This window comes from Suncus etruscus, chromosome 14 (genome assembly GCF_024139225.1).
Source record: "Suncus etruscus isolate mSunEtr1 chromosome 14, mSunEtr1.pri.cur, whole genome shotgun sequence".
NCBI classification, from domain to species: Eukaryota; Metazoa; Chordata; class Mammalia; order Eulipotyphla; family Soricidae; genus Suncus; species Suncus etruscus.
In genome coordinates, this window is record NC_064861.1 from 72,532,891 (window position 1) to 72,548,566 (window position 15,676).

Genomic DNA, 15,676 nt, shown 5'->3' on the forward strand with positions numbered 1-15,676 from the left:
AAACCCAAACCAGATCCAAGGACTGGGAGCCGGAATTATAGATGCAAAATTATGGGGGACTTTGGTGGGCCCAGGCCTGGCATCTGATACCTCATCCTTACGTCTTGCTCTCTTAAGTGAATTGACAAGAAGGAGAAAGAGGGATCACTTGCATGGGAAAGGGTCATGAATCTGAGTCCTCTGCGCCCAAGCAAACAGCCTCACTTGATTCCGTGTGGCTCCCACATTCTTGTCTAGGTCACCACCACCCCCACCCCCCCAGCAGGATATCTCAGGGTCTTTTGGACTAATGGGCCTTGATCTCCTTAAAGGCAGCAGAGTGGAGAAAAAATATCCTTCAGGATTCCCACAAGCACAAGCCTCAGGAACCAGTTGCCGATGAAGATGGCTGAGAACCATCGTAAAGGTGGTGGATCTGGACCCGAGGTAGCCTGTTTGCTGCAGCATTCCTCCCAGTTTTGCCCTCTGAATTCGAGTTCCATGTGGTTTGTTGCTAGAATTGCACCAAAGTGAGTGAACTTTCTACGGATTTGGTCCAGGGCAGTAGGAAAATAATTATCTGTACCTAACAAGCCAGATATTATCATATATATATAGACACAAATAAATAAATTAAATAAGTCTATTTAAAAGAACAAAGAACCCCATTTTACTAAGAGTTCACGCTTCTGCACAACTAGCTTTACATATAATACACATAAATTATCAGAATTTCCACTTATGTCGTTTGAAAAATATATATTTAACAAAACATCCCTAAATGTACAAGATCTGTGTTTGTAAATCACTTGATTTCAGTTTTTAAAGACTAAGCCCTGAAAAATCATACAGAGTTGCATCACAGAGGAAAACTGCAGATGGCCCTGCAGAACTGTATTATGTTTTTTGTTTTTGTTTTTTTGCTCATTGGTCTGAGATTTCCCTAAGTTGGAGTATCCCCTGTCCCCAGAGCCACGCATGTCCCCAGAAGGCCCCGTCCCCAGATCAGAGGCACTGTGTAGACACAGCCTGAGTGAGGAGGGCAGAGAAGTGCAGCCTTTCAGTGAGAGGGGGTCCCCGAGGCAGAGGCCTGGGGAAAATAGAGCCCTCAGTAGGTGGAGCTGGATGAAGGACCAGCTGGGTGAGCACACACACCTCAGAGGCCACATTCACAGGTTTCCATCTGCCTACACACAACCGAACCAATGAGGGACAAACAACCAAAGGACATGAGGAAATGGACATTACTCTCGTTACTCTAGGGACGCAGAGACACGATCCCAACTTGGGGGACATGAGTCCCTGCTGGAAGTCAGAGGCCCCTCCTCCCTGGGTGTGGGGGCTCAGTGAGCTACCCTCCACCTTCAGACTTCATAGATTTTGTCTTGCAGGTAGCTGAAGAGGGAGTCCAGGCCTTTGGATGAGCTCCAGAGCTGTTTGAGCATCACACATTCTTTCTCGTTCACATCTTCCAGCACTGACTTCAGGAAGCTCCGCACCAAGCACTTCGACTCCTCCAAGACCTGTGGAGAAATATCAACCTCATTAACCAAGATATGGCGACTAGCCTGGGCTCTGAGCATGTAGTCCTGGGTGGTGTCTGCTATCTTTCCAGGGTCCAAAGCCAAAGGGGGCTGCCTTCTCAGCAGGGGGGCTTAGGAACCCCATAACCCTAGCAGGGCCAGGCTGGATCTCAGAGGGGAAGGGACCAGAATGTTGAGTTGTCTCTGCTTGGGAGGGCCTCCCCTACTGCAGGGCCACATAAATTCTGCCTCAGTGACTATCAGTGTCCTGGAGTCCTGAGAAAACTACTGGCTTCAACGTGAGAGCCATGAAATGGAATAATGATGCCTCATTCAGGGACGCTCAGGGATCACACAGTAAGATCAGGAAACAGATAACAGGTAATCAAAGGATTCTTCTAACTCTCCCCACTCATCTCTCCACCTCTGCCCACTATCAATGTCTCCTGTTCAGGTTTGGAAATAAGAATAAGCGTAATCATAGGAGCAATCATGTTAGAAATCACTGCAGCAATGAAAAATAATAGTAGCAATCATGGCAATAAGCACAGTGTTGTGCAGTAGTCATGTTCAGCAATAATGCGACAGGATCGTATGAGACTGTAGGCAGTATAGTTAGTAGTAACAGTAATGAGGTCATGATAAAAATGATGCTCTAGTACTGGGGCAGTACTAGGAGTGAAACAGTAATGGTGCTAGTAATATAGGGGTAATAATACTGCTGACTGTGACAAGAATCAAACAATCCCAAAGACTCGACTTTTCTTGTTCTTTCCTTTACTCCTCACAGATGTTGGGAATAAATAAGATTGGGGGAGGGAGGGCAGAGAGATGGCACAGTGGTAAGGTGTTTGCCTTGCATGCAGAAGGACGGTGGTTTGAATCCCAGCATCCCACATGGTCCCCAGAGCCTGCCCAGAGTGATTTCTGAGCATAGAGACAGGAATAGCCCCCGAGCACTGCCAGGTGTGACCCAAAAACTAGAGGAAAAAAAAAAAAGATTTTTTTTTTTTGTCTCTGTATCACAAGTAGAGGGAAATGGCCTCCAACCTGTGGTGGATTCTGATAGGGTTCCTACCTCCAGCCTCTCTCTCTCTGCCCCAGTGGTGGTCAAAGCACATTCTCAGACTCTGGGAGCTTTGACAGAAAAATGCAATACAAAAGCTCACCTGCTTCATAGGCCGCCAGAGGTTGGTGAGCTAAAGCCAAGGTGGAGATTGAGGGGTGTGGGGCAGGTGGATAGAACACCTCAGAACACTGTTGCCCAGAGGCCCAGAGTGGATCCCAGATCAGCAACTTGCTCAAATATCCTGCCTGCTTCTGAAGTATCCACCAGGGTGTTTTTCTGCAGCTTTTTCCATAGTGCTCCCATCTGCATCTCCATCACCCAGAGATCTAACACTGCCTGTCTCTTGACCTCCCTTCCCATCCCATGGTTCTTCAGAGACCACCTCAGAGACCAGCTCAATCCCACTGTTCCCACTGCATCTAGCATGGCTGCTTATCTGCTGCTTCTATCAGGGCCAACCTGGCTGGGATGCAGGATTTTCAGAGCTAGAATATGCAACAAGCTAGTCCCCCGAAGCACTAGGAAGATGCAAAGGGAGACATGAGAAGGGCACTGGATCCATGTCCAGCAATAGAGATCTGCAGTCTCATAACACCTTGGTCATTACCACCATCACCAAAAATATTGCCCACACTGCCATCCCTAGCACCTCCAACTCCACTGCTAATATCACCAGCAGTCCCATCGGTACCAGTTTCATAAAAGCCATGCTAATCATCATCATTATCCACACAACAGAGAACTCTGATGAGACAGCTGGGGGCCTGGGTGGGGAAGGAGAAACCAGACCAGCACCCCCCCCACATATACTGCTTCCCAAGCACACATGCCTGAGTCTCCCCCTCCACACCCCCAGAATCTTCTCATTTCCTGTATAGTCCTGCCACTCGCTCCCAGCATGGCCTCACCTCCACCTTGCCACAGGATATTTCCAGGCGAGGCTCCCAGTGCTTTTATGAGATAGAATCGACATTTAATTAAAAACTGGGGCCTCAGAGGAAGTGTTATTTATTTATCAAATTTTCAATGTAGCTTCAGAGTCAAACGGGGCTGATGGGGTCTGCCAGGCGGTTGGTGACTGGCAGGAGAAATGAGAGCAAGAAGAGCTCCTGAGCACGGGGTCCTGAAGCTTTGGAAAATTCAAGGTATTTGGTGTAATCATGTCAGTTTAGGGGTTTATTTTTTAGTAGTTGTTTTTTTTTTTTTGGCTTTGGGACTATACCCAGTGGCATTCAGGGATTAGTTACTCCCAGCTTTGCCCTCATAAATAGCCCCTGGCAGGTTTGGGGGACCAAATGGGATGCTGAGGATCAAACCCAGGTCAACAATGTGCAAGGCAATTGCCCTCTTCACTGTGTTATCACTCCAGGCCCTGTTTTCTATTTGTTTGTATTTTGAGTTTTTGGGTCACACCCAGTGGTACCCAGATGTTACTCCTGCCACTGCATTCAAATATCACTCCTGGCAGGCTCTAGAGAATATATGAGATGCCAGAGATTGAACCCGGTTCAGCCACATGCAAGGCAAATGCATGTGTTATCACTCCAGACTGTTTTGTTTTGTTTTATTTTGAGGTGATGCATGCTCCTTTCCCTGATATCCATCCACCTCCACTCCCAGTATAAATCTCTTCCCTATAGTTTTCAAACTCTAGCTCTGGATTTAAGTTTGCCAGAGACATACATTGATTCAACATCTGATAAAAAACCATGGAGCTGGGGGAAGAGGGGAATGTTACACTGGTGAAGGGGGGTGTTCTGTTTGTGACTGTAACCCAACTATGATCATGTTACTTAAATTAAAAAAAAAAAAACATGGAGCTTTTTCCCACCTCCTTTGTGCCCCTCCAAGGCAACCTGACAAGGTCTCTGACCCTGAGGCCCTCATGGATATGATGGGCCTAGGAAAACAAGACTTGGGAGCTCAGGGACTCACCACGGCGCTGCAGGCCGCCATCTCCTTCACCCGCAGCATGACCTCCTGACTGAACGTAGTGGGCCAGAAGACCTGGGACACCAGCCCTCGGCTGCACGCCTCCTGTGCCGTGAGCTTCCGCCCGCAGAACAGCATCTCATTAGCCTGGGGAAGCAAAGGCAGAGTACAAGTGAGTGGGCATCCGAGCCTGGGTAGTGTCATGGCTCCAGCCCCACTCTAGGCCCTGAACGAGGTGTGAGATACACTTGAGAAATTCCAGGAGGAATTCCTTTTGCATCTTTCTGAGACCAGCCCCCTTTCTTGTGGCTTTGATATCCGGAACCCCTCCCTACATCCAGCAGTGAGACTTCGAATCTGCCAATGAGTCCTGATGGTCAGGTGATTTCTCCGAGGGTCCCCAACTTCCTTAGAAACATAAACTCACTCAGCACTACCTGGAAAAGTAAGTGACTCCCACCCCAACTGCATGGGAGGCTCCCACTGGACACTCCACCCTCAGAGCTTCCCAGAGCCCCCTTGGGGGCAGCAAGGAAGTACCAAACACTTCAGGATACTGCTAAGAAAGTGCTACACATCTCATCCTAGAACAGCCAAGCTCAGAGATGCGTCTGTTCCTGGAGCTGGAGCTGTGCCAGGCAGAGAACAGCCCTGCCCTCTGCGTTTTCCGCATTTTCTTGGCACCCGATTTCTTCTAGAAGCTTCTTTCTTGCTTTCAAGCTTGAGAAAGAATCTGAGTGGGAGGAGCCCTCAGCACAGAGAGGACAGTGGACAGAGGCACTCACACAGAGGTGGCAGGGTCCATGCTGACAGACACTTTGCTATGTCCACTCTCTTCCCAGGCCATGGTCCACTGCCTGCCCAGCCCTGTCCACAGCACACAATCCCCTTGGCACCCATGACTCAGGACCACACTCCTGCAGTCTCAGAATCTGAGTGTGCATTTCTTTCCTGTCCCGCTCACTATGGATGGGCCGCAATGACCTCCCCTTGGTGGGGGGTGAGCTAGGTTGAAGTCTGCGGTGAACACTAGAAATCAGAGTTTCTGAACAGTTCAAGCCAAAGTACTACATAGAGAAGACATATGGGTCCCAGAGGGGAGAGATGGGTCTCTTCTGCTGGTGACAAGTGGAGAGAGGCACATGGCCCAGGTGATGCAAACCCCTGAGGGAATGTGGTAGCCCTGGGCAGTCACAGGGGTTATGAAAGTGCATGGACACCCCTCTGCATTGCACTTCTGGGGTGAGGCAGCCCTGTCCCAGCCTCCCTGGCAGGCAGGTTCCCGAGGACATACATGCCAGGGTAGGTTGAAGACTCCCTTGTGGGTTGGTGTCTAAGGACCTGCATGGGAAAATCAATCTGGTAGGAAGATGACATGGATACCTCCTAGCTCCCTAAGTATGGGAAGGAACATTTCTGTTGTTGGGGTGCCTGAGACTGGGGAGCACATAGCAGCCCTGATAAAGGACCTTACCTGGAGTGGGTGAGAAGGTCAGAGACCACACACACAGGGCGTGTGTTTAGTGGATGGGCTGCTGAGCTCAGAACTCACTGTTTCATCCTAACTATGATGTCATAGTGAGCATACTATGGGTGGTTCTTACCCCAGTGTGGTTTTAGGAACATGGTATCTCAGCGCCAGTGTTGGTGTGGTAAGTGCCAAGTGAAGGGAACAAGCCCAAGTTTCACTAATGCCAATAACACTGCTGATATTGGGGCCAAAGCCATAGCACAGCAGGGAGGGTGCTTGCCTTGCATAATACCGACCCAGGTTTGAATTCCTGGCATCCCATATGATACCCCGAGCCCTCAGGTGTGATTCCTGAGCACAGAGCCAGGAGTAACCCTTGAGCACTGCTGGGTGTGGCCCCAAAACAAACAAAAATAGAATACTTTTGGTACAAATTTCACAGCCCTCTGCCACCTCTGCCTCTGATCTCTGGGTTCCACTGTTTAAAGACATGATCCCCCATCTCCAACATCATCATAGCTTCATGACAGATCTCTATGAGAGGGGTCAGAGTGTCTGGAGATCAGTCACACACATGGACAGGAAGAGCCGGCCCTGGTTCTCTGCTCAATCCATGGCAGCTGGTGCTGAGACCCGATTCAACTACAGAAACCTCCGTTAGGGCCCCAGGAGACTTACCAGGGCAACACCCAGGATCTGTGGGAAGGTATAAGAGGAGCAACCAGCAGGAGTCAGACGGATGGTGGCGTAGGGTGTCTGGAACCAAGCTTTCTCGCTGGCCCACACTATGTCACAGAGCGGCAGGATGGAAGCACCCAGGCCCAAGGCAGGCCCATTGATGGCCACCACAATGGGCTTTTTGAACTGGATAAAGGCCTTCACAAAGTCCCTGCCAGGAGAGAGCAGATCCTTGGTGAGGCAGGTGCCTTCTGGGTTCCCAGAAGCTCCACCTGTCCCCCAGGTACCAGGGAATGGCCTCAGGGGCCAGAGGAGAGGGTATACCTGGCCGCGGGGGGTGAGAGGGAGAGGGCTTGCTTTCCTGAACACAGTGGAGCCATGATCTCAGGCTTGTCACATGCCCTGATTGGTGACACGGATCCTAGGGGTATTCAGGGAGTAGCCCAATGCCCCGGCGTACCCGGATGACCCCAGACCATTCCCACCACTGCCCCCATAGTGTACCCTGCTGCCAACTCTGCCCAAGCTCAGGTTTGATGCATCAGAGAGACGAGCTGGGATTCTTGGTGAGGAATCAGTCTCTAGGTGAAGGCTCAGAACAGAGTGGTGAAAAGGGATAAAGGAGAGTACACTTGGGGAGTGGGGGGCAAAAACTAGAACTCACTTGAACAGGAGCTAAAGTCAAGCCCCTATGTTCCTCTATGAGCTCCGGGTTCTAAGGGTGTTATAGACAGAAGCCAGGTGCAGAGGATGGATCTGGCTTGTGACCAAAGGATTCTTCTCTAAGACTGTCTGGTCTGCATTACCTAAAGGGTGGCCGGATGGCCAGGGCAGCTCTAGGGCACCACCTGTGGTCTGCATTGGCAAGGCTGTGCGAGTCTCTTCTTCACAGGGCAAGGCTGTGTTCAATTAGACTAGCTCCCTAAACTGGCCACTATTTGGGGTTTTCCTGCAGGCTTGACAGCATTTTATCAGCCTCTGAACCCAAAAGAATGTGGCTGCAGAGAAAAGCCTGCTCCTGCCTGTCTGGCCTTCTATCCACCTGTCTGTCCAGCTTTGAACCAGCGTTTTTTTTTTTTTTTTTACCAAACATACCGGCAGAGTCCACAGTGAGGGTACAGCTACTTTGCATGGCCCTCAGAACCTTTGGGGTATAAGAGGACGTGTTGGGCAACACTCTGTCCACTCTGGACACTTGGAGTCATGGGATTTTAGTGAGGTAGTGATCTCCGCAGCAGAGATCCTCCCCAATACCCTTGAGAAAAGCAGCTACGGGGGCCTCTCTCTTAGGGTCTCTGATCCCCCCCCCCCAATCTCCAGTTGTTGACATGCCCAGCCCTGTGCCCCGGAGCTTTCACACTGGGGTGTGTGCTGGGGATACGGGGCTGTGGGCACAGTTAGAACCCCTACTCAGCAGTCTGCTCAGATCTTGGGTACAGATGGGCCTGGGGGACAGTCCCCTATGCTGCTCCCACCCCACATAAAAGATCTCTGTCCCAGCCCGGGGATTGTGGATGCCAGATAGCAAACAAGGTATTGCGTTACCAACTCTGCCGCTGCTGGGATATTTGATCTTGCGCAGTAGGCCCCGAGCCCTGCGCTGATCAGCTTGACACTGAGCCCCATGCTGACCTGTTCTCAACACCAAGCCCTGCACTGACCTATACCCCAACACCAGGCCCTACACTGACCTGCACCCCATTATATGGCCCTGAGCTGACCTTCACCCTAACACTGGGCTCTCACATTGTCCACCCCTACCACAGGCTCCTTATACAGTGCCCAAATACTGGGCCCACGCTGGTCCAGGGCACAGTCTGCAGGTCTTGGCTACAAATCAACTCAGTTCCTATCACCAAACAGGAGTCCCTGGGTGCACACTGTATTCCTTGTAAAGCAGATAACAGGGAGCAAAGGCACATACCCAGAAGGCCTCAGGTCTCCTTGCCCCTCTGCACTGCTGCCAAATGACAGGCATGATCTACCCTCCAGGTGACTAGACTCAATCAAATTCTGCTTGAGTAGGCATCTGGCCTTTAGCCATTTTTTTCTGTGGTGACCTGCTACAGAGGATACTCAGAGCCATACAGCGTCCCACAATGGTAGTTTCCATCTCCGAGACCCCGACAGGGAGGTCTCTGAACCGAGGTGAAGCCAGAATAACCATAGGAGTAAGCCATACCCTTACTCAGAGAACCATCCCAAAGTTCCCCGTGGAACCATTTCTCACTCTCCATCCTGGTAATCCACGAGGCCAGCAATATACTTTTCTACTTGTTCTTTGCTCACTTTCCCACAGATCCAGGAATCACACACACATGACCCATGCTCTACTGCTAAGCTACACCCTAGATCCCAGAAACATGCTTTCTATGACTCCCATTTCCTAGGGGCAGCAATCCTCTGGTCAGCACAATCCCAGCTGGGCTGCCTGCCATGAAAGTGGGCTTTGCATCAGGCCCTACTCCCAGTGTCCATGCTGGTTCTCAGAAACCTGCAGAGCTTTTGCAGGAAAAGTTTTGGGCCCTCGCTCCTAACCCTTTGTGGGGTGGCAATTAGGCATTATAGCTAGCAATGAGTGACTCACAAAGCTCATTCATGCCAATGGCTCCTAGTTCATTCCTGGGTTGTCTGCACTATGAGCCAGTTTGCGGGAACATGTGCCTCAGTCTCCCTAAGGAAGTGAGGAGGAAGGCGAGGAGGGGGAGGGAGCACCAATGGTGACCAGCAAAGATGGGACTGGGATGCTGGGGACATACAGCAGGTTTGGGTCTAGCCCTGGACACTCTCTGTCGGCAGGAACAAGGTTCTTCACCAAGACCTGTGGTATTGGAGGTTCCCTGGACAGAGCCAAGTTCTTTCCCCAAGAGACTGGCACAGGAAGCAAAAGTCTGGGAATAAGCAAGAACAGAGAGAGCAGCTGAGGGACCTGGTCCTGTCTATCTCCAGAGCCCCTCACATGTCTCTGCAAAGTCGTGGAATCTTCTCATTCCTGGGTTCTAGTCCCCAGGGAACACCTGTAGGGAAGAGTGAGTCTTCTCCACCACTTTTCAGCCCTGCTTTAACCCCATTCCTCACTACAGCTACCCTCACATGAATGCATCTGATTGTCTTGTTTCTGCAGCATTATCTTCCCCTGCGCAGGTCAAGGCACCCAAGGGCCATGCGGACAAGAGAAAGTTTAGAGGCAGGCAGCCCTTCATTAGCCCTAACTAATGAAGTTGCTAGAGCTAGGAAATACTTCCAATAAAGTCTCTCAGATTTTGGGGGTTCTCTCTCCCCCTCTTCTATCTCCCCTCTATCATTGCGCTGGTCTTTTCAGGGATCACATACACTGGCACCTTTGAAAGAACCAGAATTTCCCTCCTGGGCCCTTGGTCTCTGTTCTGTTCTAACACCAACATCACTCAGTGACTGAAGGAGCCAAAGTTAACTGCTTATCTGCATGAGTTCTCTCCTTGGGGGTCCTTCCTGCCTGTCTCAGGGTAGGGCAGGTCCCCAATGTTGAGACCCCAGACATACCCCAGGTGTTCCCCACTATAGCTTTCCATGATAATGTCCATGTCCTAGAATAAGCTCTCATTTGTGGGATAAAAATAATAGTGTGGTAATAATATCCAGAGACAATAGAAACGAGGGCCAGGAGAACTGGTCCATAGTGAGAAGCTTGGCACAAAGAGCGAGGGAGTGGAGTAAGGGCAGAGAAGGAAGTACTAGGACAATGAAAGTTGGAAATGGTCACTATGAGCAAGAACTGGGTGCTGAAAGAAGGGAAAGTGATATGCAGGATATTCTTTCAGTAACAAGATTGCAAACCATGGTGGCTAAAAGGAAAACAGGAGAGAGAGAAAGAGAAAGAGAGAGAGAAAATGAGAGAGAAAATGAGAGAAAGAGAGAGAGAGAAAATGTCAGCCACAAAAGCTGGGGAAGGTGTAGCATGAGGGAAACTGGAAGGATTAGTAGTGGAAACTGTGAACTGGTGCAGGGTGTTGGACACTGCAGGACTGAAACTCAATTACGAACAATTTTGTAAGTGATGAATTTCATATTGATTCAATTAAAACAACGATTAAGAAAAATAATGTCTGTGTCTCCATCTGCATCCTGTGTTTCCTCCTCACCAGCCAGGGGTTTCTCCTGGTCCTTCTCAGGGACCCAAAGGACATGCTGAACCAGGACTCCAGTCTAACACAAGGCAGCATGAGTCACTTGCCATGAATGACAGTGTGAGCCCATCTGAGGCCTGAGCAGGAAGTGATGCTTATTGACTGGGAAGAGTGTGGAAAGAACAGGGAGCCCTGAAACTCACTGAGGACTGAGAGTGAATATGGCCCAAAGGGAATCCCAATTTTTGCTCTGAGACAAAAGGAAACATCCCAGGGTCTGCTAAGTCTTTTCAGGAACCATGGCCCTAGGCACCCTACATCCTCACACCCAACACTAAGCAACATTCCACTGCAGAAACATCCAGAAAACCAACACTGTCACCACCAGGCAGGGGCCAGGCATTGAATGCCTGAGATGTGGTCATGACGAGGAGCCTGACTGAAATTCCAAGGATAAAGAGGGAACTAGCTCAACTCCCAAAGTTTTTTGATTTGTTTGCTTTTGTTGGGAGGGGGTTAATTAATATTTCTTTTTTTCCTTCCTTATTATTATATTTTCTTTTTAAATTTATTTTAATAAAATGAATTAACTTAATCACTGTGATACACACAGCTATAAAGTTGTTCATTTGAGTTTCAGTCATACCAACACCCTTCACCTGTGCACATTTCCCACCACCAATGGCTCCAGTTTTCTCTCTCTCTTTCTCTCTCTCTCTCTCTCTCTCTCTCTCTCTCTCTCTCTCTCTCTCTCATATGGATTGGGAGGATTAACATCATTACAATGACAACACTTTCCTAAGTACTGCACAGATTTCACTCCATCCCAAGGTTTGGCAGGAAAAATGCTAGACAGCCCCTATAAGACCTGCATTCTCAGGGGTATAAAAGGGGAACCCCTTTGAGAGCAGCCTAGTCCCAGGAAACACCCTATCGGAGATGGGAGGTGGGAGGAGGATGCACTGAGGGAAGGTTCTCTCTTACCTGATGGCCTCGGCAATGCGTGTGCTCTCCTTTCGCCTGTCACTGGACAGGCGGCCGATGAGATAGGAGTAGTCCAGGCCACTGCAGAACACGCTGCCCACTGCACTCAGCAACAGGAGTTTGCTATCATCCGTGGCCGCATTGCAAAGTGCACGCCGAACCTCCTTCATGATCTGCAGAAAGATGGGAAAAGAGAGATAAGAGCCTGGGGGTCAAGGGCTCAGAGGCTCTAAACCCTGCAGGGAGCCCCCTCCAACACACACACACACACACACACACACACATAAACACACCTCTGTACCCAACCTATCCCCAAATCAAAGTAAATAGAAGCTTCCATCAGACCTCTTGTGCCAGCCCAAAGCAAGAGCAGAGGTTGCAGGCACATTCCCCTGCTCCCCTCTCCAAAACTTCCACCACTGTTTGATAGTTTTACCCTTTCCAATGTGTGTGGGGTGTAGATAGAGGAGAGCAGATTCCCACACAAGGACCCTGGAGATAGCTCCTACCGCTGGAGCACATGTCTTGCATGCATGAAATCCTGAGTTTTATTCCTTGCACTACAGAATCCACAGTGCTGCCAGCATTAGTCCTAGGGGTTCCACCAAGCTCCTTGAGTCCAGTATCCAGGCCTAGTGGCCCCCAGCACTACTGAGTCCAAGCAGCATCACTCTTCGAGGCCCAAGTTTTGATTCATCCAGACTAGTGAGCCACATGTCACTGAGAAGGAGCATTGGGTCACTAAGCGATGCTTAAGAGAGCCAGTGCTCTCCTCAACAATTAGTAAGTACCTGTGCACAGTTCAAGGGAAGCCTAAGTAATATCTCCAGAGGCCCCATTTACTTTTAATCTTGCTCAACCTTGAATCATCTAAAACCTCACACCCCTTAGAGATGGCATCAGACCCATAGCACTTTAGGGGACTAAGGAGAATAATTGCCAGGCATGTGTAGCCAGCAAAAATTGTCCTTCAAAGCTAGGGAGAATGTTTAGCCTTTTCAGTGAGATCCTTTCTTTTCTGTCTGAAACCCTCAGCAAATGAAGAATTAAAAAGTGTGTTGCAAAAAGAAATTTGTGCTCAAGGCCAGAGTGATAGTACAACAGGTAGGGCACTTGTGTTGCATGTGGCCAATTGCAGTTCAATCTCTAACATTCCATATGATCCCCTAACCTCCTCCAGGACTGAGCTCTGTGCTCAGAGCTAGGAGGAAGCAAGGAAGAGCAGGAGGAAGAAGAAGAGGAAAAGGAAGAAAGGAGAAGAAAGAGAAGGAAAAGAAGAGGAGAAATAAGAGGGAAGAAAGAGGAAGAAGGAAGAAGATTAAGAAGGAGGTGGAGGAAAAAAAAGAGGAAGCAGGAGAAAGAAGAGAAGGAGAAAGAAGAAAAAGGAGGAGGGAGGAGGAGGAGGAGGGAGAAGAGGAAGAGGAGATAGAGGAGGAGGCAGAGGAAGAGAAAAAAGAGGAAGAGAAGGAGGAGGGGGAGGAGAAGAGGAAGAGGTGGAAGAGGAGGAGGAGAAAGTAAAGGAGGAGGAGGAGGAGTTCACCAAGAAAAGTTCCAAGTCATGTGGCTGATCTCTAGCATCTGTGCTTCCCTGAGTATTGCCAGGAGCAAGCCAGGAACACCACTGCTGATGTCATCCATGACCTATAGTGGTGATTCACTGCCAAACGATGATTCTTAATCAAATTTTTAAGCATCATTTAAAAATCAATGCTCTCAGAATATTCCCCTACTGTCTCTTTGGTTATGCCTCTTGCATAATTAAATATGAGACATTAAAACCTGCTCACTTGGCCAGAGAAATAGTACAGGAACTATGGTATTTGCCTTGTATGAAGCTGACCATGGATCAATCCCCAGAACCACAGAGTTTCCCCAACCAGGAGTGACCCCCTGAGCACAGAGCCAGGAGTAAGCCGTAAGCCCTGCTCCTGGTTGGGTGTGACCCCAAACAAAAAATAAATAAGTCAATACAATAAAAGTAATTCACTTACTGTCTCCCACAAAACCTCAACACCCCAGTGACATCACTAACTTTCTGAAATTTTTTTCTTAACTTCTGTTGGACTGAGAAAATGTCCTTCATGTCCATTTATTATAACTTTTGCATTCCTGTTTTTTTTTTTTTTGGTTGGTTTGGAGCCTCACTCAGAAGCATTCAGAGGTACTGCTGGCAGTACTTAGAGGATTATATAGGGTGCCAGGAATTGAACCCAGGTCGATAGGCAAGTTTCTTATCTACTGTGTTATTGCTCCAGCCCTCTTGTATTTTAAAAGAAGGCACCCAAGTTGAAGCAAAGTCTCCAGAGAAGCATTTCCGCTCCTTCCTTCCTATTCCTGTAACTTTCCTTTTTTCTTGTCATCCAGAGTCTTGTTACTGCCTGAATCTACCATCCTACCTTGTACATAGCTTTCCGCCCCCTCAGTTGGTCAGGATCAGAAGTGGATGCTTATAGTCAGTTCTTTGGGGAAATAGGAAAGAGACAGGAGAGAGAGGACAAGGGGGGAGAGAGGGGAGAGAGAGGAGAGAGAGAGAGGAGAGAAAGGAGAGGGAAGAGGTAGAAGAAGGAGGGGAGAGAGAGAGAGAGACAGAGAGAGAGAGAGAATCCCAGGAGACTTCACAGTCCCTTGGGTTATCAGAGAAGATGCTGCCTTTTTAGATCACAGTTTTAACACGCAGTGCAGCAGGGGGAAAAAAAGGCAAGAACGGTCTCGTGTGGATGTTTTGTGATGCGCTTAAAATAACAAGGCTGCCAGATCTGTACAAACACAAGAAAAGCAGCCTTTGGGGGGGGGGGAATCAGAGGCTCTGGAGTTCTGACTCCTCAATACAGAACCCCAAGAGATCCTGCTAAAAGTGGATGAGAGACCCCCAAATATCCTGCTCAGGGGAGGAACAAAACAAGCCAGCACAAGTCCCTTAAAATGCAAAGGCTTTAATCACATCTGTCTTCATTTCTATGATCCCCTTAAAGAATGTGTATATGAATCACAACGACAAGACTCTTGACAAGGTTCTCAATTCAAGGATGTCCACCCCAGCTCACTTCAGGTCCTCCCTGAGTGCTCCAGTAAGTTGAGCTATGCCAGACCAAACCCACTCTTCTCCCAGGCAGTGTTGCCCTGTAGTCAACCCTCTGTGTCTTCATGAGACGGTAGGAGATGAACCAGGGAGGGTGTGACTGTTTCCTCCACAGACTGGTCACAGCATGAATGCAGAAGACGTGGTGTCTGACACTCTGACACTCCTTAGCTCTTATTCACTGAAGCTTCAAGATCCCAGGCCTGCTCAGGAGTGTAAGCCTATGTCTTATCTATTGTATAGTGTGCGGAGGTAGGGGGGTTGGTGGGGGGGGCAACACTAGTGCTACTAGCAGAATCTCCCACTGAAGCAAGGGGGAGAAACAGAAATGCAACAGGAACTGCAGCGATAGTTCTGAGATGAAGGCCCTTGTTTTGCACACTGCTGGCCCTTTCTCATCCCCAGAACCACATCTGGTCCCCCAAACACCACCAGCAATGATTCTAATCACAGACCCAAGTACCACAAGGTGTGGCCCCCAAGCATAAATAATAAATAATAACACTGGCACTGGGAGATGTCTGCTCTGTGTGCATGGGACTTTGGGTTTGGACACCAGCATGAAAAAATTAAAAAGTGGGCTCAGCGGGAATAGCATTTGCCTTGTATACAGCTGACCTGGGTTCAAGCCCTGGTGTCCAATTTGGTTTCCAGAGCCTACAAACAGTATTTTCTGAGCACAGAACCAGAAGTAAACCCTAAAAGCTACCAGGTATGATCCAAAAGCAAAAATTTAAACAAGAAAACAAAAGAACTAATGTAATAGTCCGAAGACCCCATTAATTAGTCTTAGTGTCAATTGTCATTCACTATTACATTCATCCCTTCTGTGCTGGGGACAGAGATGCAGGGAGG

General features: G+C 49.0%; 1 protein-coding gene across 1 annotated transcript in view; it reads right to left on the minus strand.

The window, feature by feature from the left end:
• Window positions 1-299: 299 nt before the first annotated feature.
• CDYL2 (chromodomain Y like 2) overlaps window positions 300-15,676 on the minus strand; it is a 179,336-nt gene continuing 163,959 nt past the window's right edge. The window contains exons 4-7 of the mRNA XM_049786276.1: window positions 11,743-11,915; window positions 6,653-6,863; window positions 4,507-4,650; window positions 300-1,502 (exon numbers count right to left, since the gene is read on the minus strand). Coding sequence (XP_049642233.1) covers window positions 1,344-1,502; window positions 4,507-4,650; window positions 6,653-6,863; window positions 11,743-11,915 — 687 coding nt within the window. The 3' untranslated portion in view covers window positions 300-1,343. The remainder of the gene's footprint in view (window positions 1,503-4,506; window positions 4,651-6,652; window positions 6,864-11,742; window positions 11,916-15,676) is intronic.